The sequence below is a fragment of the Octopus bimaculoides genome, chromosome 12 (assembly GCF_046866305.1).
Source record: "Octopus bimaculoides isolate indiv1 chromosome 12, ASM4686630v1, whole genome shotgun sequence".
NCBI classification, from domain to species: domain Eukaryota; kingdom Metazoa; phylum Mollusca; class Cephalopoda; order Octopoda; family Octopodidae; genus Octopus; species Octopus bimaculoides.
This window is the reverse complement of record NC_142939.1, coordinates 38,855,977-38,882,030: the sequence shown is the minus strand read 5'-3', so window position 1 is coordinate 38,882,030 and position 26,054 is coordinate 38,855,977. Positions and strand designations below refer to the sequence as shown.

Here is a 26,054-nt window from a genome sequence, read left to right as displayed (position 1 = left end):
AATCTCCTTAAAACAGAAGAAAAAAATGTTAGTTCAACAACCGACCACTGGTTATAGTTCTTCAGCCCAAGGTCAGCTCTGATCGAAGACAACCCAGCCATGACCATCCCGCCATTTTAAGGTTATGTAGAACAACATTGTGTCTACTGTTTTCCTAAGACGGCAGGGTGTGACTTGAGGTAAATTTGACTACTATTTCAAGTAAGCAAAGCTTTAATGTTTTCAGCACGTGACTAACGTTTTCAACGACAGACATTAAGCGTTGATTTGGTATTTGTTCCGAGCCTCTGTGCTCCGATTTCAAATCCCGCCCAGACCATCTTTATCTTTCGTTCCTCTGGGGTTGATAAAGTACCGGTTAAATGCTGAGATCGGTTCCTGGCTTCGCTTTCTCTCACTCAATCGTCTTGTGTGAAGGGGCTAAAATGAAACGTTCACTCACTACCACACCAATCAATACTTTCACCACCACTATAGCCATAAGAAATAGCACAGCTATTTACTTATGCTAGCCTCAGATGTAGCTATCTTATCAACAACAGAAATTTTATCTTTCTGGTGACAATTAGTATTATTTAATTACAGAAACAAGCTAAGAGCCGAAACAATAAAACAATGTTTTTCATAACAAAAATATTTCATAGCAAGAAACATATTTCGTATGTCTCTCACAATGTTACGGTCGCATTTTCTTTTTTAACTTTAAATTCGGGGATCGAAAGTTAATACGTCATTTATTTATATTTGTGGCTAACGGAAATCCACTTAACATCATTATCACCACCGCCTAAATAGATAAATAATTGTCCATGATAATCAAGAAACATCACGAACATTCAATTTTCCCTAAACCCTAAAGATGTGGGCTTTTTATGTCCAGTTAAATGAAATACTATTTTAAACCCATGAAACCCGTTCTTAGTACAGCAATATTTTAAAAACCGCATTCTATGTTATATATTGATGATATCTCTTACTATAACAGCAATTCAATTTTTAATTCATTCATCCAGTTTCGACTTCACCTTTATACATACATATATATATATATATATATATATATATATATATATATAGATAGATTAAAATTAATAATTTGTCTGAATCTGAGATGAAAATAATAATTCAACTTTGAGGTTTTCAAATTCTGGGATAAATAAGTAATTATTGTTTTTTAATAAGTCTTTAAACTCCTTTCCTATATTTTACACGATATATTTAAACGCTAAGAGACAAAATATAAACAGAAAATTGAATAAACGGTTTTAAGAAGGAACAGAAAACCAACAGCAGTATGCGTGTGTGTATATATATATGTGTATGTATATATATTTATGCTCTGGCCGCTTAGCCAGCGGGGTGGCATCATTTAAAAGCTACAATGCATGGAAGCACATTGTGATCACGAATGTATAACATCCAATAGTCTGCTCAATAGTAATATAAATATATTTTACACACACACACACATATATATATATATATATATATATATATATATATATATATATATACTTTATATATCTATGTATACACTACATTGATAGAAAATAGTTGAAATACCGGGATAAAAAAAACACTGAAATAATGGGAGCAAGGGTTGAATAATAAGGGTGCAGGGTAAGAAAGGATATGTTGCGCGTACCTGAGGTTGTTTTTGAGTGTCGGCATGGGGTCCGGTGCTGTCAACTGAAGTATTATTGGTGTTGTCTTCTCGGACGGTGGAAGAAGACTCCACCCGACTTATCCCGGCGGCACTCGATACTGCCGTCCCTCCTGTTTCAGACGACATCTTTGAAGGGGCTGTGCGTGCCTTATGTACAAGGGGAGGGGAAATAAATTAAAGCAGTGTAGTTCGTATATTTTTTCTTCCAAAGCTTCACCGTCCAATTGACCACCATTAACTTTCCACAACAATCAAATATTTGACGCTTTTTTCACTCTTCCTTACCAATATGGCGCCTACTAACGTGCACAGATGACATCGTCATTTTCTCCACCAATCGTTGCATCGTTTAGTATTCAGTGCCGAATTATTATGAATTTAAAGGCGCACTTCGTATGTTACTGAGTTTAGTTGACGGTAGGGGGCGCAACTTAATGCGCTGAAAATTATGGAAGAAAAAAAAAAAAGGGAAAAAGAAACCAACAAATAATACAAGTAAAGTATTTTGTGAAAATGACAAAGCTTTGGTGCCACTTGTTAATTTTCTTTTTATATAATTAGCTATCAGATCATTAATTTTATTTTTAATAACAATTCATAATTCTACATTTTATAACTGGCAAAATCAAGCTACATTAATTTTACTTTGATTCAAAAAGCTTAAATGAATTACTAAAATCAAAAATTATTGTTCCAGTTTTTCTTCGCGTATACCGCGTATTTTAAAACTTTAGAGAGGTATGTTTTGGAATATACGAGCAAATGTAATTAATGAAAGGAAAAGGCCCTACATTTAATTATAACTTTAATTGTTCGAAGAATAATTCGAAATCTATATGTCCTAGAAATTAAAATAATAGCTTCTGATTTACGTACAAGGCCAGCAAATGAAGGAAGTGGATCGACCCTGGAGGGGTAAAAGTAGAAGTTAATCTAGGCGGGAATCGAACTGAAAAACGTTAAGACCAGGAAGAAATACTGCAAATCATTTCGTCCGACGCTCTGCCGCTTAAGGGAAGGATTAATCAATTATATCGATTTCAGTATTTGACTTCATTTTATCGACTCCAAAAGGAAAAGTCAACCTCAGCGGTATTTGAAATCAGAACGTAAAGCCTGAACACCACTCAGCACTCTGTCCAGCGTGCTAATAATTCTGCTGGCGCGCATAATGATAGCGTAATCATATAACTCCTTGTAGCTGTTTTATTGTTTGGAATTTTCAGGAACATTTTGCGAATCTATGTTCTTCACACGAGGATTCGTATGATTATGTAAAAATTTTAAAAAAAAAATTTTTTAATCCCTTTTCCCATGAATCCTAAAATTTCCGCTCTTTCTCGAATTTTTTTTAAAATCCCAGTTCTGAAATACCGACAATCCAAATCTGCTATTTGTTTCCGTTTATAATTTCAATATAATTTTCAGATGAAAAGGTGTGTAATTTAAGGGCAATTTAGCTGTTGTTTTTAGCACATCCCACGACCACCTGGTACTTTCTTCGTTTCTTTGTCACTCTGTAATGTATTGATGCTTTTCAATATTTTTTTTCCCATTTAATGGAATTGTAATGCGCCCCAGGGTAGTCCATTGCTATGATTTAAGTAAAAAAAAGTAGTTTAAATTCTTATCCATCCCCACCCCGCACCATGTGAGTGTGTGTGTATGTATGTGTAAGGAACAAAAGCCATTTACTAACAGAAAAGTATGCTATTAAAATAAATTATCTTTTACATCATGCAATCACGTGACTGACCAGGCTATCAGATGTTGCTACACATCGCTAGTCACAATGCGCTTTTGCATTGTTTTAGCCTTGAAATGGCACCACCCCGCTGGCTAGGCGAGAGCAGGCCAGCATTGCCCCCTGATCGAAAGGGAGACTGGAGCAACGGGAAATGAAGTGTTTTGCTCAAGAACACAATGCATACCCAGACTGGGAATTGAACCTATGATCTAGTGATCGTGAGGGCAACAGCCTCACCACTAATCATGGTCACATGATATCTTTTACATACTTTTTAAGAATCATCATCATTTAATGTCAGTTGTTCATGCTGGGATTTATCCATTTAATGGAATGGTAAAGCAACCCAGGGTAGTCCAATGCTAGGATTTAAGTAAAAAAAGGTAATTTAAATTCTTACCCCACTCCCACCCCACACCATGCAAGTGTATTTATATATGTGTAAAGATAAATTCAAGCAATGATCTCAAGCTCTCAAATGCCTGTCTGAACAATACAAGTCGAATCTAAGCATCTCTAAGGATTTATGGGCGGGGGGAGGTCATCATCATCATCGTTTAACGTCCGTTTTCCATGCTGGCATGGGTTGGACGGTTCGACTGGGGTTTGGGAAGCCAGGAGGCTACACCAGGCTCCAATCTGATCTGGCAGTGTTTCTACAGCTGTATGCCCTTCCTAATGCTAACCACTCCAAGAGTGTAGTGGGTGCTTTTTACGTGCCACCGGCACAGGGGCCAGTGGGGGCTGGCATCGACCATGTTTGGATGGTGCTTTTACATAGATAAAGAAATTTTAATTGAAAAATTCTTTTGCTTAATTGTACAAGATCTACTGTATAGAACACAAATTCACAACAAATTTCTGAAAATATCAAAAAGTAGAAAAAGTTATAAGAAATATTTTAAACTTTTTGTGTTTGGATTTCAAAAGACTTAAAAATTATATTGAAAATTTAAACAGAAACAAATAACATTTACACTGTCCATATTTTAACCCTTTCATTACTGTATTTATTTTGAGATGCTCTGTGTTTCTTTCAGTTATTTTAAATATAACAAAGAATTTAGTAAAATAACTTAGTTATCATTCAGCTAGTGTTAGGAACATAAATTATGACTAAGATTTGGTGGAAGATTTAATTCAGAACATATGGAAACAAGATATTTGTACTCAGAGCCAGAGCCGGTTTGAGCCAGGTTGGTAATGAAAGGTTTAAAGTGATTAAAAAAGATTCATAAAATGAGTGGAAATTTTAGGATTTATAAGGAGGGGAGTAAAAAATTTTAAAATTTGTTTTGCATAATCATATGACTTTCCATGTATAGAAGACAAATTTGCAAAAATCTTCCGTAAAAATAGAAAAGTTATGAAAGGTTATACAGGATGCTTAAACCAGAATTCCAGCATGGAATTTTTAGCACAAGGCCAGCACTTTTGGGGGAGGGGTTAAGTTAATTACATCAACCCTAGTACTCAACTGGTACTTAATTTATCGCTCTTGAAAGGATGAAAAACAAAGTCAACCACGGCAGAATTTGAACTCAGAATGTCTTTATGACAGAAAAAATGCTGCTAAGCATTTTCCACGACATGCTAACGATTCTAATTTTTTTATTACCCACCACAGGGTGAACATAGAGGAGACAATACACAACATGTGGGGACATACAAACAGAGAAAGAAAACAAAATTAGAACCAATGTATGAAGAAATGAAAAATGGAATGAAGCCACTCTGCTCCACTTCATAGCAGCTTCATTTATACCTTTTAAACTTTGTTCCCACTAGAATATCAAGTCCAAATTCTTCCACCATTTCCTCATATGTCGAATACTGTGGTAATTCATCCCAAACCAATTTCACCTCCCAACAACTATATCCACTTTTATATTGTAAAAGTTTGATAGTTGTCATAGAGACTTTAGTCTCTCTCTATCACCTTTCAACAGCATTATGAATGAAGAGACATCAGAACAATTAACAACATGATAAAAAGGTTTTATTTATGATGATGCTTGGTTTCACAATTTCTGTCATTCTGCTTAGCAGCCGCTGATTATATTCTAGTTGGTATTGGAAAGTTAAAGTCTTCCTTGAATCCTGTCCGAGAAGCAAGTAGCTATCACATCGATAGCATCATGGTGAAAAGTGCTTTGTGGAGGAGCGAGGTGTTGTCATGTAGAAGGTCTGAGCTCAACTCGCTGAGAAAATAAAAGTAACTGCTTAAGTACGAGTTTTACTACGCATGTGCAACTCGAAGGGCTTCCGGTTGTGAAGTCCCCTGCGCATGCACAGAATAGTACTTCCTCAATGGCGGCTATAATTTTGCACCACTACAATAGCTCCCCGCCGAGTGCGTAGCACGAATAAGGAAAGGATTGTAGTAGGAGCCTGAAACAAGATGCGGCTGTAGATATACAATGAAAAAGAAACAATTCGTTAATACAGAGAATGAAAAATAATATTCCAGCAGCACAAGTCAAGTTCAGCTTGGTAAGTGTTGTTTGCTGTCAAAAAAAATTTTGTGCTTACGTCACTGCAGTTCCTTTTTTACTTATGATTGATGCAGTGGCACAAGAAATGTCTGAGTGTTCAGCACTAATAGGGAAAAAACACAGTTTGAGCCTTTTTTACAAAAGGAATGCTGAAAAATGCAATAATATACAATGCAGTCAAATATAAATTGTCTTGGAGAGTTTCTTCGGCCAGTGCACTGTACGGCCAGACCTAGAGACACAGGGTTCACTTGTGGTAGTTCTCAACGATGAAGGTGGAATTTTCACAGGTGTTGGTGATGGTGATCATAAAGGTGTAAGCGTTGGTTGAAAAAGGGGTATGTCAGTATTGTCAACAGAAGATGTAGTTTTATCAAAATACGCTTTCTTCAGACGGTCAACAGACACAGTCTCTGTACGACCATTAGCGTCTATTTTTAAAAATTTGGGTGTGCAAGAGAGCACACGAAAGGGTCCTTTATAAGGAGAAATCTCGTAATCGAGTAACATAGGATACTGGATTTGGAGGTTGTAATTTGTCTGGTAACAACATCGTACCAGGCAATGCCAGTGTGGTACCATACAATAATTCTGCTGCAGAAAAACCAAGGTCTGCTTTAACTACAGTCCTGCATCCAAGTAGGACAACAGGAAGAAATACAGTCCATGACTGCGGATTGGGCAAGGCGTGCAATGCGGCCTTTAGTTGCCTATGAAAACACTCCACCATCCCATTAGAAGCGGGATGGTAGCTGGTGGTGCGTATACGATGCCTTCGATGAAGGGAGTGGAAGATAGGCAAATTTACAATTGTTGAATTTTGGCGAAGTTAAATCTAACGTTGACAAAAGAGGTTGGTCCTACGAAATAGCAAGTAAATCAATTGTTGCAGGAGAGGAAATAGAACTGACAGGGAGTCTTGTGAGAGCATCAACAGGGATGCTCTGCTTCCCTGGCAAATGACTGAAATATAGTCCAGGTGACGGAAAACACGAGGAGAGAGTTTGTCTGTTTTAGAAGACAGAGTGCACATTATATGTGCGGAATCACTGAAAAAGATGCGATAAATGGTGGAGATGATTCTCGTTTGTATCACTAGCGAATACAATATCAAATCCACAAAAAAAACTTCATCTATAAATCTTTGGAAAGTGCTTGTTGCATTCTGCAGACCAAAGCTCATAAAAAGAAATTCAAAACAGCCAAAAGGAGTGATGGCAGTTTTGGGAATGTCCTCTGGATTAACTGGAATCTGGTGATAAGCGCGAACCAGATCAATCTTGGAAAAGATAGTGGAATCATGTGTGCATAGGAGAGAGATAGAGAGAAAAAAAATTTTTTTTTGTAAAACAAAGAAACAATGGTGTTTGCTTTCGTATTTTTTTTTTCTGTTTGTGTGAGTGCATGTTATTTGTACTGCGTGCAGGGGAAAAAAAATATTTTACCGATCTTCTCGTATGTATTTTTTCTTTTTTTTTCTGCAAGAGAGATATAAACAGGACAGAACAGAGAAATTAAATGCGTGTGTGTTCGTCATATACAGTTGTCCTGTTAGTAACACAAGTTACACTCTGTTGAGGTTATATAGTCCAATTGAATTGACACTATGCGGCTTCGTAGCAATTGCTTATTCTTTCTTCGTCTCTTTACGCGAGTGACAGAAAGTGGAGATTTTATTTCTTTGAAAGGCAGGCGTTGTCATCGTGACAAAATTTTTTTTTTTTTTTCGTCGTCTCTTCATTTTTGACGAGTTGTATGAGAGATAATTCCGTATTCATCACGTCGGGGTCACCAGTGTAAAAGTTTTGATAGTTGTCATAGAGACTTTAGTCTCTCTCTATCACCTTTCAACAGCATTATGAATGAAGAGACATTAGAACAATTAACAATATAATAAAAAGGTTTTATTTATGATGATGCTTGGTTTCACAATTCCTGTCATTCTGCTTAGCAACCGCTGATTAAATTCTAGTTGGTATTGGTAAGTTAAGGTCTTCCTTGATGCCTGCCCGAGAAGCAAGTAGCTATCACATCAATAGCATCATGGTGAAAAGTGCTTTGTGGAGGAGCGAGGTGTTGTCATGTAGGTCTGAGCTCAACTCGCTGAGAAAATGAAAGTAACTGCTTAAGTACGAGTTTTACTACGCATGTGCAACTCGAGGGTCTTCCGGTTGTGAAGTCCCCTGCACATGCGTAGAATAGTACTTCCTCAATGGCGGCTATAATTTCACGCCACTACAATATCTTATTTTTTTCTTTCTGTGCAACCAAGCACAATGCGCAACAGTACCATCCCTTAATGTTGTCAAAACCCGTTGTTCCAATTGCTTTAAAGTTTTCAAAAGATAACACTTCTTTATACAGTTTTTCATTTGAGTCATCATACATTACTGCGTGTAGGTGGGTGTTGGTTGGTTATGGGGCTTAATTTTTTTCTTTTTCTCTTGTTTCTTTCTTCTCTACTTCTGTTGATCTTTTTTCTTCTTCCTTATTTCCTTGCTCTTTCTGAGGCTCTTCCTCTTGTATCTCCTCCGTCTTTTTGGTCAGTGAAGGGCAGTCCATTATTTTCTGCTTATGAATGGAGTAACTCATCACAAGTTTATAGAAGTCTGGATATCATTGTAACAATTCTCACAAACTATTTTATAAAGTCCTCTATTACAAATATGACTGACATGTACGTACCCCATAGGTTTCTGATATAAATATAGATCTGGACATTATGCTGGAAATATAATAAGAACCAATGCACCAGTCCTCCTTTCCAAATGCAACTAATGCGTATGTGCCAGGGAACATGTCTGTACGGGAATGTTTATGTATACATATGTGTATGTATGTATGTATGTATGTATGTGTGGGTGGGTATATATATGTGTTCTCATGTATAATAACAATAATAATTGACTCATTGGTGTATGTACATTTAAATGTACATATATGTATTTATGTATATCTATATATGTTAAAGTATGCATATATATGTGAGTTTTTACGATTTTTTATATGTTTATATTTGGATATTTTAAATTAACCTCATGAACTTTATAAAAGATCTCTGAAGAAGCCTAGAAAATCATCCATGTACCTCTATTTCATCCATTTCATCTATCAATTACTTCAGCCTACTGGAGTTATATAGATAGAATGAGGCATGTCACCCCTAGACTGAAACAGCTGTAAATCATTGTCCCATTTTCAGTCACTAGATGTCCTTTTTTAATTACTGATATGACATTATATGTCACATGTGTTTGTATATTGTTATTATTGTCCTCTTAGTTAACAAATAAACAGGTAAATTGACACAATACAATGTCTGCAAGTTGATGAATACCACCTATTCCCCTCCATTTTCTTATTGCTATATATATATATATATATATATATATATATATACACAGAGTTGACCAAAAGTCAACTGGCAGTAAGTCAAAATTCCATAAATACTGTCTGTAATTCTGTATTGACTTGAATGGAAAAATGTGTCGCTCAAGAAGGACTTCAGTTTGAACAATTATCATGATGCCTCATATTTAGATGTTTTTATTAAATTCATTCAGTTGGTAAACATAAATAAATCTTGGAATTAAATGGTTGTGGTGTGATGGAGGAAAAAGACAACAAGAAGCAAAAGGGAGAAAAAATACAGCGACCTTACCTTGTTGACCGTGGCAGGATAAACGATCGCTCCAGATCAAACCAAGTCTTCTACGTGCGCCGACTCTGTTCGACCTGCCCGCACGTGCTCGCTGTCTACGCATCCGCATGTTGCTGACTTCCGCCAGCCCTTCCAGTGTCTTCACTTTCGTCTGCTTCATCTGCGATCCCTCTCCACCAGCACCACATAGCTCATCACAGCCCATAACACCACATGTAACACCACACGCCCCCCGATCTACAGATCACTCAACTGGCTTTCCCACTCACTCCTCGCTCCCGAACTACCTTAATTGGTTTCATAATCAACCAACCAGGGAGGAGGGTGACGCTCCCTCTGTGGGAGTTCCTGGCGCGCTGCCGCTGGCTTCATCATCTTGTCCACTGCTGCTGTTTCCATCCTCTGAGGCATTGACAATCTTCCGCACATCCAAAACATGGCGTGGCATACCATCGACCGAGACGTTCTTTGAATTGATGGAGGTTATTGTTCCTTTTCCCCATTGTGATGTACACCGTGCATTTGGGAGTTTTACACAAACTTCTTCCCCGACCTGCACAATGGTGTGCTCTTCCTTTTCCCCCGAGTCGCATTGATGCCTCCACTCGTACCTGAATATTGCCCTGTGTGGCACCGACTCTTCAGCCTGTCCTAACATGGGTGGCATATTGTACCAAAATATGGCCTCGATTGGCGAAATGTGGCCCCTCTCTGCCAAGGTCTTCATGGTACGATGATGCCTTTCCACCACTCCATTTCCACTTGGCCGGTATGCCGCCCTGAAGAAGCGGCTGACCTGCCACCCATCAAGCATTTCTTTCAGCACCTCTGAGTGAAATGCAGTGCCATTATCCAGAAGCAGCTCATCCATGGGGCCTTGTTCCAGGAATATCTCATTTAATACTCTCGCGATTTCCTCTGCAGTCCCCGTCTTCATCTCCCTCCATATGTCCAACTGCCCCAGTCCGCAGTCAACTATTGAGAGGTACGTCCCCTGCCGGTCGTTTCCAGTTGTGGTCCACTGGAATACTTCCCGTCTCATGTACACCCGGAAGGCACAAAAATCACGCTCAGCTTCAGATCGAACTCAGAGGTTAGCTCACGCAGTATCCCCAATCGACGCTTTACCAACATCTCCGCGGCCCCTTGGTTCACACCCTCCACTCATTGGTGATGACTGCCGTCACCCAACCAAGCACAGTGGCTGATCAGTCCTAATTTCTATGGTGCGCAGCCTCCACTTCGAGGCCAGGTTCACCCCCTTCAACACGGCATCCAACTCCGCCACATTGATATGGTTGCAGTCATCCATCTTCCTGAGCCAGGCTGCATCTTCCACCACGGTGCCTCCCATTTCCAAGACAATCCCTATTGCGATGCTACTGGTGTCACACCAAATGATCCCACTCTTTGATCTGGGAACATACCAACTGCCCCTCACTGGATCCTCTGCTCTCACTCTGACCAAGACTTCCTGCATCATGTCGGTTGTTTTCTCCCCTACTCTGTCATTCCACTTTGCTCCTTCGGCTCGTCTCTTGATGAAGCTACATGCTGTCCGGGGCCATCCTGCAACCGGGTAGTGTCCCATCAGCTTCCCACACACCGAGAACAGTTCCCATCTACTCACGTTGGTGCCCAGTTCGGGGATCTCATTCCCTCGCCGAAACACCAATGCACCGGCCTTGCCTCTCTGTAGCTTGAAGCCCAGTGCAGCGCCTCCCTCCATGGCCTCTGGTGGCTTGGCGATAGTCCGAAATTCTTCAAGTGGCCTATGACCTCCGTAGCTGGCATTATGGTTTCATCCACGAGGATGTCATCAATGTACGATTTGGTGGCCCTTTTTACTCTGTCCACTTTTCCCAGGATGGCCTTGAGAATTGTTGCCATAATTTTTGGTGCTGAATTTAGCCCAAACCCCAGCCTGGTCAGACAGTACGTCTGGCCCTTATACCTGACAAGCTGATGCTTGCACAGTCTCTCAGCCACATGCACCTGCAGGTATGCCGACTTCAAATCGATGATCGTGGAGGCCCCTGTCATCTGCCTCCACTCTCGCAAGGTGTCTCCGCAGACTTCTGTGGCCTCGCCGCCTGTATGACATTATATGTGGTCATTCAGCTCTCAGAAGTCAAGCACCAGTCTGACCTTATGCTTTGTGGGCTGTACCACCGCCATCAGCGGCAGGACTCCGCTCTCTACTTCTTCTTCCCAAGGGATCAATATGCCCTCCTTAATCCACCGCTCCCCCTCCCCCTCGAACTCGCTTCTGGCATCTCCTTTCAAAGTATGCTGGTAGCAGCCCACTTTATTTTTCAACGTTAGGGGCTCTCCCTTCCAGTGCCACTCCACTGTCCACCTCTGGCCACGCCATGTCTCTACCACTCCTGGAGTCATCTGGGTCATCGTACAGCCCGTGTCCACAAGGGCTCGCGACATCTTCCCCTCCACCAGAATGTCGACAACGGGTAGCAACAAACGCGCCTCTATTGATCCAAAGGGATGACCACTGGTGCAGTAGTCTCCCTTAGACCGTTTCCCTGCAGACATTCGCAAATGACCTCAGGCTTGGGTAACTTGCAATCCTGTACCATGTGCGGGCCCTGACACCGGAAACACTGTCCTTTGAACGGTCGCACACATTCCTTGTTCGACCCCTCTCCACTACTCCTTGATCAGCCACCTTTTGCTGTTGCAGTTGCCGCCAACGGCATTGATCTGCAACACGAAACTAGCACACGAGCCTGAGTTATAATATCCGCCATCGCCATGGAGTTCACGTTTGGCAGCTTCTGCAACTCGACCGACATGTGGTCAGGAAAGCCAGTCACAAACGCTAACTTAACCGTCCGATCTAGCGATTCTCCTTCGTACCCCGCCAGTTTAGCCAATCTCCTGAGTTCGTTGGCAAATACGTCTACCTGTTCGCCAGTCCACTTTGCTTTCCCCAGGCGAGCGTATGCTTCAAACATTCCTTCTGCAAAGGCCTCCATCAAGCGGATTTCTATTTTTTTCCGTGCTAAGTTGGTCCCTCTCTTCCATCTCTAAGAATAGCGCCAACGCCGGACCATCTAAGTACAGCGGTAAAAAGCTTGCTAAGTCGTCTATCCCATGGAGCTTCGCAACCAACTTCATCTTTTTTAACCACGCGACCACATCCGTGTCACCGCAAAACGGTTTAATCACATCATTAGAAATACGGACTACACTCATAATTTTTTTTTTTATGGGCCGAAATAGCTTGTGATGTGATGGAGGAAAAAGACAACAAGAAGCAAAAGGGAGAAAGAAATACAGCGACCTTACCTTGTCGACCGTGGCGGGATAAACGATCACTCTAGATCAAACCACGTCTTCTACGTGCGCTGACTCTGTTCGAACTGCCCACACGTGCTTGCTGTCCACGCATCCGCGTGTTGCCTACTTCCGCCAGCCCTTCTGGTTTCTTCACTTCCGTCTGCTTCATCTGTGATCCCTCTCCATCAGCACCACATAGCTCATCACTGCCCATAACACTACAATAGTTTATAGTTCAAATTTACTGAAAACAAAAGATGAAGACAGGTGAAGGACCAAGCAGGTGTATTAGTTTAATGTTTGGGAAGAATGGAAAAGTCTTTGACGTCTCAATCCTACACTCTTTGACGGAGAGGATTGGGAAGGAACAAAAATACAGTGAGGTATGGCTGTGTAGTAAGAAGCTTGCATCCCAACCACATGGTTCCAGGTTCAGTTCCACTGTGGTATCTTGGGCAAGTGTTTTCTACTATAGCCTCGGGCTGACCAAAGCCTTGTCAGTGGATTTGGTAGATGAAAACTGAAAGGGGCCCATCATATATATATATATATATATATATATATATCTGTGTGTGTGTGTAGTGTTAGGTGTGATGTACAGAATTAAATATTGAAAAAAAAGTCGTTAGAATTTTAGAAGAACTTCTTTCATTTATTTTATACATATATTAGCGCTTTCGTTTGTCTTTCGAACTTGTCAAATATAATTCTGTGAAAATACAGAGATCTTGCTTTTTTATATAAAAACAGGTGTTTTTGGGGGTTTTGTTTATAACAGAACATTGTTTTGTTTTGTTTTTTGTTTTTTTTGGGTGAGGCTTTGGAGACAATGGAAGATGTATAAGCAGATAGATAGATAGACAGGCAGATAGATAGATAGATTGATAGCCAGATAGATAGAGAGATGGATGTGGTAAAAGAGAGAGTGAAGGGCCATTGTATGGAAATGTTCTGTTATAAACAAAACCCCCCAAAACACCTGTTTTTATATAAATAAGCAAGATCTCTGTATTTTCACAGAATTATATTTGACAAGTTCGAAAGCGCTAATATATGTATAAAATAAATGAAAGAAGTTATTCCAAAATTCTGACGACTTTTTTATATATATATATATATATATATATATATATATGCTAGCAGAGTCACCTGGCGTTGCTCGGGATTAAAATGGCATAGTTAGTATATAATATATTACAGTTATGTTGAAGCAGGTGATATGGGAAAGTGCAGCATTGACAACAAAACATTTGTGGAGTAATTGGTGGGCTAATTCGACTAAGTAACATGCTATGCGTCCGTTTGGAGTATTTCAGGCCCTAACCTATGGAGGTTATGTGATTTTTGAATGCACTGAGAAGTTGTCAGTGGATATACTCATTTTTGCAGCAGTTGGCACTGTGTCTAACATGACCCAACATCTGAAATATTGACACCTTGAGTTTGTTGTCCTACATCACTCATAAAGTAAATTTGGAGGAACTGTGGTTCATTTGTGGGTATCAGGGAACCAATGAGGTTATAGACTTGCCCTTGAACTTTGACGTCGTCGTAAATTCATGTTTATCTATCTTCTTAGATGCCCCAAACAATGTCATTTGCAGAGTTGTATTGTCTGATATTGTTCAGAAAATCCTTTGACTGGATAGAAATGCCTTCTAGAAGATCCATAAGAGGTTGAGAAGGAGCTGGTAGTGCTGGCAATGTTACCTGACCGCATCACATACTATTTGTTTTGTTTGAAAATTTTACAGCTCTACAGAAAAGACAATTTGTATTTAGCACACCAATTTGGACAGAGTTATTATCTTTATAAGAATAGGATAGATCATATCTGAAAACAGCTTCAGGAGTTGTGAAGAATGAATTTGTACATAGTCTGTTTCTAAGAGCTAGTCTATTGGAACTCTGTCTAATCATTAAAACATTGATTTAATGATCCAGCATTAAGTGCTGCAACATGCATTTGCTGATCTTGAGAAAATCTCATCTAGTTTCTCTCTTCAGACTCTCACCTTCGGTTTTCTACAATCCTCCTTGCTTTATACGTGTTTCTGGAGAGATTACATCTTTTCTTTGGTGGCATATTTTTCCCAATGTTGTAAACAAATAATTATGAACATAGAAAGAAATTATACATTAATCCCTATTTTATGTAAGCAGTTGTATCCATAAAAATTTGAAGAGAGCAGAAATTAAAAGAAGAGAAACCAAAAAGAACAGAGAAAGAGAGTGAAAGATGTATGTATGTCTATATGAACTGGACGTGTGTGTGTGCATTCATGCGTGCTTGCATGTGTGTATGTGAGAGAGAAAGAGGGTGAGAAAGAGAGATAGAGTGAGTGAGTGAAGGTATGTGTTGTGATGATACCTTTTAAGGTACACACACATTTAGAAAATGTGATGTCATCGTATAAAATTTTTACGATAGTTAATTTATGGAAAAGATTATATTAAATTTTTGAAATGCAAATATGTGAATGGAAATTAAGTTTAATTTGTAGCCAAATTAATACTGAATCTTTTGACACCGAATACATCAAAATCTGTAACTCGGTTTGGAAAGCATAAGGAATATATAATATATAGGACAGTATCTCACATAACAATACAGACGTAATACTGAAATAGTGTAAGAGATAACAGATTCCTCTGGGCTTGCATTAGGCAAGAAGTTTGAAATTTTTTTGCATGGACCTTGGCTTTTGTATTTGACGCCTGTTGCTTTAAGTATTTTATTTATATTATATATACATTCTTCCAATTGCAAGTTTTCTTTTCAGGTACACGACACTGCTTTTCCCCTTCCCAGGCTACAGGCCCACACCCCCAACACCCATACTGTTAGGATTGGCACTCTCAACGTCGGCACGCTGAAAGGTAGATCTGGTGAAATTGTTGAGATGCTTGAACGGAGACGCGTAGATATGTGCTGCATCCAGGAAGTAAGATGGAGAGGAGGTTCTGCGAGGTTCCTCACAGGCAAAGAACACAGGTACAAGATTTTCTGGGCAGGGAACACTGACGGGGTCAGTGGCGTAGGAATACTTCTAGCGGAGAAATGGGTGGATAAGGTAATCGAGGTCGTTAGAGTAAGTGACAGAGTACTTAAGATCAGACTAGTGCTTCATCATAGATTAGCTACTGTCATCTCAGCCTATGCACCTCAACCGGGGCTACCAGATGGTCTGAAAGACCAATTCTATGACACCCTCTTGCAAACTACCTCGTCGACGAGTGACAGGGACCTTCTCTTTGTGGCTGGAGACTTTAACGGTCATGTCAGACGTCGTGCTGGAGGCTTCCATGGCATACATGGAGGCTATGGCTTCGGTTCCCGCAACGAGGAGGGAACCAGACTGCTGGAGTTCTGTGATGCAACCGATCTTATGGTCTGCAATACCAACTTCAGGAAACCTGCCAATCACCTAGTCACCTACCGCTCCGGCAGACACTCTAGCCAAATCGACTACATCCTTGCCAGAAATAGGGAAAGAGGGCGGCTTATAAATGCCAAAACCTACCCTGGCGAAGAATGTACCCCACAACATAGATTAGTAGTTAGCGACTTTGGGATCAAGGCAAAATAGGTGCCCAGAATTAGACAGGCTGGGAGGAGAAGGGTGTGGAAGCTTAAAGACCCTGCAAACGGACAGAGACTTAGAGACAAGTTACTTGAAGCATTTAACGAAATAGAAGGGGATATAGCATCATACAACGTGGAAGACAATTGGAGATTTCTGCGGGACAACCTGTTGAAAGCCACCGACTAGATTTGTGGGTGGTGTAAGGTCCCCTCCCGACCCAGAGTAACGTGGTGGTGGAACAAGGAGGTAGACAGGGCTATTAGACAAAAGAAACAGGCTTGGAAGGACTGGAAGAACGGTGGTAGCAGGGAATTGTACCAATGTGCCAGAAGGGAGGCTAGGCGACAGGTTTATTTAGCCAGAGGGGAAGCAGATAACGAAAGATTTGCCAATGTTCTGCGCCGTGAGGACCAAAGACTCGAGGTATTTCGTGTTGCAAGACAGTGTAGGAGAGAGAATAGTGATGTTGTAGGAGAGAAATGTGTTCGCATGGATGATGGTACGCTTGCATTAAATGAGGATGCAAAGAAAGAGGTCTGGAGATGCCACTACGATAGATTGCTTAATAAAGAGAATGAATGGGAGAAAGAGAGCCTGCCGTGTGTTGACCCAATAGAGGGACCAGCTATCCGAGTTGATAGTACCAGGGTAGATAAAGCAATTAAGAGTATGAAGACCAGGAAAGCCCCCGGCCCATCAGGAATCACTGCAGAGATGCTCAAAATATCTGGCAGTGTTGGCTATAGCCTAGTCACCCGTATTACGAACCAGGTGATACACGAAGGAGTCATACCCAATGACTGGTGTAGCAGCATCATAGTCAACTGCTACAAAGGTAAAGGTGACACTTTAGATACAAATAATTACAGAGGCATCAAGCTGTTACATCAGGTTATGAAAGTTACAGAGAGGGTCATAGCCCAACTAATTAGGGAGCGAATCAATTTAGATGTTTGGGTTCGTGCCAGGTAAAAGCACTACTGATGCCTTATTTCTAGTGAGACAGTTGCAGGAGAAATACCTAGCTAAGGATAAACCTCTGTACCTGGCTTTCGTTGACATGGAGAAAGCCTTTGACAGGGTCCCCCGATCCCTTATCTGGTGGTCAATGAGGAAACTTGGGATAGAAGAATGGTTAGTGAGAGCTGTGCGAGCCATGTACAGAGATGCTGCCAGTAAGGTGAGGGTTGGAAATGAGTACAGCAATGAATTCCAGGTAGAGGTAGGGGTCCACCAAGGTTCCGTCCTCAGCCCCCTCTTATTTATCATAGTCCTCCAGGCAATCACAGAAGAGTTCAAGACAGGTTGCCCCTGGGAGCTCCTCTATGCTGATGACCTTGCCCTAATTGCGGAGTCACTATCAGAACTAGAGGAGAAGTTTCAGGTTTGGAAGCAAGGTCTAGAATTGAAGGGCCTTAGAGTCAACCTAGCTAAAACCAAAATCCTAATAAGTAGGAAGGTAGATAAAACACAAACCCCTTCAGGTAGATGGCCCTGCTCAGTATGTAGAAAAGGAGTAGGTAGTAACTCTATAAAATGTACCCAGTGCAAGCTATGGACACATAAGAGGTGCAGCAACATCAAAGGCAGGTTAACTAGCAAGTTAGTTTTTGTTTGTGGCAGATGTTCAGGTGCAATAAAGACTGTAAACAAACAGGAAACAACTTCTATCTCATTCCAGGGTGAAAAACTAGAGGTAGTCGATAGCTTCCGCTATCTGGGCGACCAAGTTAGTAGTGGGGGTGGGTGCGCTGAAAGTGTAGCTGCTAGAATAAGAATAGCCTGGGCAAAGTTTAGAGAGCTCTTACCCCTGCTGGCGACAAAGGGACTCTCACTCAGAGTAAAAGGCAGACTGTATGACGCATGCGTACGAACAGCCATGCTACATGGCAGTGAAACATGGGCTGTAACTGCTGAGGACATACGTAAGCTTGCAAGGAATGAAGCCAGTATGCTCCGTTGGATGTGTAATGTCAATGTGAATACTCGTCAGAGTGTAAGTATCTTGAGAGAAAAGCTGAACATTAGAAGCATCAGTTGTGGTGTGCAAGAGAGACGATTGCGCTGGTATGGACATGTGGTGAGAATGGATGAGGATAGCTGCGTGAAAAAGTGCCACACCCTAACAGTTGAGGGAACCCGTGGAAGAGGTAGGCCCAGGAAAACCTGGGCTGAGGTGGTGAGGCAAGACCTTCGTACATTGGGCCTCACCGAGGCGATGACTACTAACCGAGACCTTTGGAAATGTGCTGTGCGTGAGAAGACCCGGCAAGCCAAGTACGATCGTTGCCAGTGCCCCTGGACTGGTTCTTGTGCGGGTGGCACATGAGATGCACCATTTTGAGAGTGGCCGTTGCCAGTACCGCCTGACTGGCTCCCGTAGGATTTTCGAGCAAGATCGTTGCCAGTGCCCCTGGACTGGCTTGTGCGGGTGGCACATAAAAGACACCATTTCGAGCGTGGCCCTTTTTCGTGCGGGTGACACGTAAAAGCACCCACTACACTCTCTGAGTGGTTGGCGTTAGGAAGGGCATCCAGCTGTAGAAACTCTGCCAAATTAGACTGGAGCCTGGTGTTGCCATCCGGTTTCACCAGTCCTCAGTCAAATCGTCCAACCCATGCTAGCATGGAAAGCGGACGTTAAACGATGATGATGATGATATATATGTATGTGTAAGCTAATGAGGGAGATCTCTACATAGTAAATAGACTTGGTAGAAATAGCGGCAAAATCTCCCTCAAAACACTCTACTGTCTTTATCTGACAATTCTGCCTATTATGTAGTTTGAATGCAAAACTGTAACTAAAGATTAAGATTATTAACCCCACAGAGAGAGGAAAGAAGAGAGACAGCATAGCAACGATTTTGGCTGACTGTCATCCTGTACTTCCCTTGTTGCTAGCGAAATGGTATGTGCCAGCTGTCTGAGCAACTGGTTGTTTTAATGGCAGAACAAACAGGACATAAAGATTACAAAAATAGCAATTCTCACTTTGAAACTAACAATTTTGAAAATCTTTTTAGATTACAGAATGCCCTGCTTTCTCATGTATGCATTTTTAAAATTTCAGTGCAATCAGATGAACAATACTCGAGTTATAAGCGCACAAACAGACAGACAGAACAGATTTTATATATTAAGATAATGTATATATATATATATATATATATATATATATACATATACATGTGTGTGTGTATATATATATATATGTGTGTGTGTGTATCTATGTTTGTTCCCCCTGCCCACCACCATCGCTTGACAACTGATGTTGGTGTGTTTATGTCCTTGTAACTCAGCGGTTTGGCAAAAGAGCCTGATAGAATAAGTACCAGGCTTACAAAGAAAAATATATATAAAAAATACAAAATGGAACAAGAACGCAAAACATCCAGATAGTTAGGTGATACAAAAAAGGGAACAACAAAACATCAAGATAGACAATACAAAGAAAACAAGGACGGGTCATTCGGAGTTTTCTTTCCTCAGTTGAGTTCCAGATTATCTTTGCAATTTCAGCTGGTTATACTCGAGATTGCTCCAATCTGGCCAGCCCCAAGGAAAAACTAAGCTAAGAGCATTAAATTCCTTGGAAGAAAGCAGCGAATATATATGAAAACAAGGACGGAAAAAAATGGAGAATGTTACACAAATACAAATAACAGGACATAACAACAGGTGTCTTTCGACTAAGGATGAATTAAATTAAGCTGGTGTGTGTGGAAATAAAGCCTTATGGCAGGAATACAAGATTTCACAGGCACAGGGAAGAATATCGATGTTGCACGGACGACGGCTGAACCAAGAAAGAAAGACAAGGCTTGGCCGAACACCGGTCATGTGGGGGAGAGAAGAGAGAGAGAGATAGAGGCAGAAGGACAAGAATTAAGGAGGTCAAGAAAAAATGATAGTGACACAACCCTGAGCCAGGCGGTCAATTTGTTCGACTAAAAGGCGGTACTCCAGCATGGCTGCAGTCAAAATGACTGAGACAAGTAAAAGAATAAGAACAAAAAAAAAGCACACAGCGAGAAAAAATATATACAATTTTTATCGAGGAAAAGAAAAGTCCGATCCATGTTTCAGTGAATGAACGCTACTGCGTTCATATCGTGTTGATTTTGGTTCAAATCACAACCACTGAAGCAGTGAATGAATCCTAGGTTTATTGTAGCAATTGCATAGCTTAGAATTTATTCTTTTATTTGTTTCCATCATCTGACTGCAGCCATGCTGCAGAACTGCCTTTAGTTGAAGAAATTGAGCCCAGGACTTATTTTTGTAAGCCTAGTACTTATTCTATCAGTCTGCTGAACCACTAAGTTATGGAGATGTAAACACACCAGTACTGGTTGTCAAGTGATGGTGGTGGGGACAAACACAGACACACAAATACATACATACCTATATATATATGTGTGTGTGTGTGTATATATATATATATATATATATATATATACATATATACATATATGTATATATATATGTATATATATATATATATGTATATATATATATATATATACATATATACATATATGTATATATATATATATATATATATATATATATATATATATATACATATATATATATATCTATATACATGTATATATATATACATACATATATATTTGTATACACACACACACATATATATATATATATATATGAGCCTGGTGTTGCCATCCGGTTTCACCAGTCCTCAGTCAAATCGTCCAACCCATGCTAGCATGGAAAGCGGACGTTAAACGATGATGATGATGATGATATATGTATCTCTATATATATAAAAATGAGAATGTCTGTCTGTGTGAATACCTAAAACTCGAGAAATACACAACCAATTTCATTCAAATTTTATACAAGCCTTACTTAGGGTCCCAGTTGTGTTTTAGTCAAAAGAAATTTTTAAATTCTTACATAGTTCGAGCCCACAGCAACATCATATCTCCTCCACTATTTAAGTATTACATGTCAAAAGTGAAACAAAAACACTCATGTCAAATACTTTCACTTTGACAATGAACTATTCCACTATTTCAATTTCAAAACTGAAACAATCACATTTCGATACTGTAATGACAGATACTTTCACTTTAATGGTTTCATTTTCATACTGAATCTACTACAGTGAAACTATACTCTCCCATATATACAGGTATACATACATACATGCCTATATATATCTGCACTAATTTATCCATATACATGTATATATATATAGAGAGAGAGAGTGAGAGGGAGAGGGAGAGAGAGATTATATGTATACATATAGATGTATATGTACACGTATATGTATATAGGTATAGATCTATATGTATACATATGTGTAGATGTATATATATATAGATGTACATATACATGCATACAGATATCTATACATATATATATACACATGCACACAGACACACACATTAGTCATTTGTTTTTTTATCCAAAACTACGTCAAAGTACTGAATGCATCTTTATGAAATTTGGAAATTATATTCTATGCATAACGGCCATAACCCCCAAGAAAATTCATATATTTTTGATGTTGATGAAATTTTAACCATACATATTACACATAAATAAAGTAATATTTCTAAAATTTCTTCTTAGAAGTTACAAAGACCCCATCATGGGGAATTCACATCCACAATTTAGTCATTTTTCCTAAGCAAAGACAAATACAGTTGTACCATTGGAAGCTATAGGGTCACCGAACATAACAGATGAGCATTATTTGTAATTCAACGGTACAACAGTGTAAGACTATCCTTTCAGATATACTTACATTGTGATTTCTGCAATGTGGTGCATAAATTGTCAAGTAAATGACACGCATCTTTGCCTCCACTGATTCACTTGCAAAGTGTTGAGTAAAATTATTTCGTTGCAGACCTCCTTTGTGTCTTTTTATTATCACCAGGTCATACATAGTCCCCAGTTGGTAACATTGATTTCAAGGCCTTCCCAGATGAATGACTGGTTGTTTTAAGACATTTATTGATTGTAAATTTTTTCTGCCCAGTTACCTATCGGTGTAGTGGTCATTTGCAAACTCCAGAGGCGACACTTTCATTTCCTTTTACTCCAAACGTCACACGTTGTTATTTCATTGGGTCATGCCCTTCCAATTGCTATAGATCCGTAATGCATCTTACAGCTGTGCCTGTCACTTGTATGGTGAGGAATCCTACATTGGGGAGTTGTAACGACTAGGCAAGGGTAGCTGACTGATTATCGTGATCATTTGTCTTTTGGTTTCCTGTAGCTTTGCTCTCTTTTACAAACCCAGTCAACATACATATATTTCCTATTTCAAAGAAATTCAAACAATACATGTTAAAAAGATTCCCAACAATTCGACTTCTCTGGTTGATATTAACACACCCACCCCCAATAGGGTCCTTAAATCCCACATTTTTCAGCTCCATGAGCTCCATTTTTAAGGAGCAAAATCCTTTTTACAGGGTCCATAACACTGGAATTTTGGAATGTGCGCATAAATATCAGATATATAAAGATGAGAATGTGTGTGTGTGAATCCCTAAAAATCGAGAACTACACAACCAATTTCATTCCAAATTAACACATGCCTTACTTTGGGTCCATGTAGTGTCTTAGTACACAAATATTTTTAACTTCTTCATCGTACCTTTCCTCATGCGTACCTTTCCTACATTGGACACTAAACTCCTCTTGCGAAGACCTGTTGAGGCAAGTGAAATCGAACTAAATTTGACGACTGGCACCCGTGCCAACGTTGTCTCCTTCATTGGACACGAAACTCAGCTTGCGAAGACTTATTGGGGCAAGCGAATAACGAAATCGGGATAGCACCTGTGCCCAGCGTCACCTTCTTGGCACTTGTGTAAGGATTTTCGAGCGAGTTCGTTGCCAGTGCCCCTGGACTGGCTCTTGTGCGGGTGGCACATAAAATACACCACTTTGAGCGTGGCCGTTGCCAGTACCACCTGACTGGCCTTTGTGCGGGTGACACGTAAAAGCACCCACTACACTCTGAGTGGTTGGCGTTAGGAAGGGCATCTAGATGTAGAAACTTGCCAAATCAGATTGGAGGCTGGTGTTGCCATCCAGTTTCACCAGTCCTCAGTCAAATCGTCCAACCCATGCTAGCATGGAAAGCGGACATTAAACGATGATGATGTATAGTTTGAACCCACAGCAATATCATATCTTCTCCACTATTTCAGTATTACATGTCAAAAGTGAAACAATAACATCACTCTACTGTAATGTCAGATACTTTCCCTTTAACACTGAAACTATTCCACTATTTCAGTATTACCTGTCAAAAGTGAAACAATAACATGTCGCTACTGTAATTTCAAATACTTTCACTTTCATACTTTCATTTTCATATTGAAACTATTAAAGTGAAACTATACTCTCACATATATACAAGCATACCATAAGACCCAAGTTAAAAACATTCCCAAACATAGGTGTAGGAGTGGCTATGTGGTAAGTAGCTTGCTTACCAGCCACATGGTTCCGGGTTCAGTCCCACTGCGTGGCACCTTGGGCAAGTGTCTTCTACTATAGCCTCGGGCCGACCAAAGCCTTGTGAGTGGATTTGGTAGACGGAAACTGAAAGAAGCTCGTCGTATATATATATATGTATGTGTGTGTATATGTTTGCATGTCTCTGTTTGTCCCCCCAACATCGCTTGACGACCGATGCTGGTGTGTTTATGTCCCCGTAACTTAGTGGTTCGGCAAAAGACACTGATAGAATAAGTACTAGGCTTCCAAAGAATAAGTCCTGAGGTCAATTTGCTCGACTAAAGGTGGTGCTCCAGCATGGCCACAGTCAAATGACTAAAACAAGTAAAAGAGTAACAATTCAACTTCTCTGGTTGACATTAACACACCCACCCCCAATAGGGGCCTTCATTCCCACATTTTAGAGCTCCATGAGCTCTATTTTTCAGGAGCAAAATCCTTTTTACAGGTTCCAGAAGACTGAAATTTTGGAATATGCGCATAAAGATCAATAGTATGGGATACATGTCTCATGATTACAATTTTTTTAGGGTGTGTAAAGAGGGAAAGAACCCTCATGTGCAATTTTGACGAAATTCGAATCATATGTATTCCAGTTCCTTACAGAAAATATAAGAGAAAAGTCTCATTCTTCAATTGCATGTAACACGGGCAACGCCGGGTATCTCTGCTAGTATATATATATATATATATATATATATATATATATATTTATATATATATATATATTTATATATATATATATATATATATATAGTTTTAGGGAAAAGAACCAAGTTTCATGAACTCATCGATGAAAATCCACTATCACATATAGAAAAATTAATAATTAAAAGCACAATAAATGAGTATAATATAATACAAAGTAAATATCATAAAATAAAGATAATAAAATGACTACACGTGTTTCATAACTAATTTTCAAATAGAAAGGAAATTTAAATCAATTAAAATCAATTAAAATTATCAAAAATAAATTCTATTCAAAAATACAGCTAATCGTCAGGTCGTAAATAGAACAATAATTATAATAAATAAATATATATATCAACCAACAATAAGTACCAAATGAATTTATATAAAATACTTATTTAATAAAGATAGAAAAATTATTAAAAATATCAAAATAATAAACATTCCATAATCATCTCTACATCCATTATAATATATGTTAACATACAAAAACCAGAACATGTATATAATATACATGTTAACATATATTATAATGGATGTAGAGATGATTATGGAATGTTTATTATTTTGATATTTTTAATAATTTTTCTATCTTTATTAAATAAGTATTTTATATAAATTCATTTGGTACTTATTGTTGGTTGATATATATATTTATTTATTATAATTATTGTTCTATTTACGACCTGACGATTAGCTGTATTTTTGAATAGAATTTATTTTTGATAATTTTAATTGATTTTAATCGATTTAAATTTCCTTTTTATTTGAAAATTAGTTATGAAACACGTGTAGTCATTTTATTATCTTTATCTTATGATATTTACTTTGTATTATATTATACTCATTTATTGTGCTTTTAATTATTAATTTTTCTATATGTGATAGTGGATTTTCATCGATGAGTTCATGAAACTTGGTTCTTTTCCCTAAAACTATATATTTTTATATATATATTAATCTGTAAAGCTCAGTTTGATTTTAATTTTTTATAAATTGATTTTAATTGAGTTTTTATCTGTAATTTTGGATTTTGTCCCTAATATTATTTTATATATATATGATGGGCTTCTTTTCAGTTTCCATCTACCAAATGCAATCACAAAGCTTTGGTCGACCCAAGCCTATAGTAGAAAACACTTACCCAATGTGCCACATAGTGGGACTGAATGTGGAACCATGTGGTTGGGAAGCAAGCTTCTTACCACACAGCCATGCCTGCACCTATAAAACAGCATCACTGTCTCCACAGCAGGGAATCGAACCCTGGTCTCCTGCGTGACAGGTGGAGATACTTACCACTATACTACCTAGGGCCAGCTGGAAGGTGGACATTAAATGATGATGATGATGTAATATGAAATAAATGGTGTTTGTAGACCAAAACATA

The 26,054-nt window shown here is 39.2% G+C and overlaps 1 protein-coding gene, 1 long non-coding RNA gene and 1 pseudogene across 2 annotated transcripts in view; 1 reads left to right on the top strand and 2 right to left on the bottom strand.

The window, feature by feature from the left end:
* The window catches only part of LOC106883013 (cAMP-regulated phosphoprotein 19), a 28,858-nt gene extending 23,003 nt beyond the window's left edge, over positions 1-5,855 (bottom strand). Inside the window, exon 1 of the mRNA XM_052972146.2 lies at positions 1,646-5,855. Coding sequence (XP_052828106.1) covers positions 1,646-1,792 — 147 coding nt within the window. The 5' untranslated portion in view covers positions 1,793-5,855. The remainder of the gene's footprint in view (positions 1-1,645) is intronic.
* LOC128249197 (uncharacterized) lies at positions 5,801-26,054 on the top strand. The gene is made up of 2 exons (XR_016243833.1): positions 5,801-5,906; positions 25,744-26,054. It is a non-coding gene; the product is annotated as an uncharacterized LOC128249197 (long non-coding RNA).
* LOC149133079 (uncharacterized) lies at positions 12,208-12,782 on the bottom strand (annotated as a pseudogene).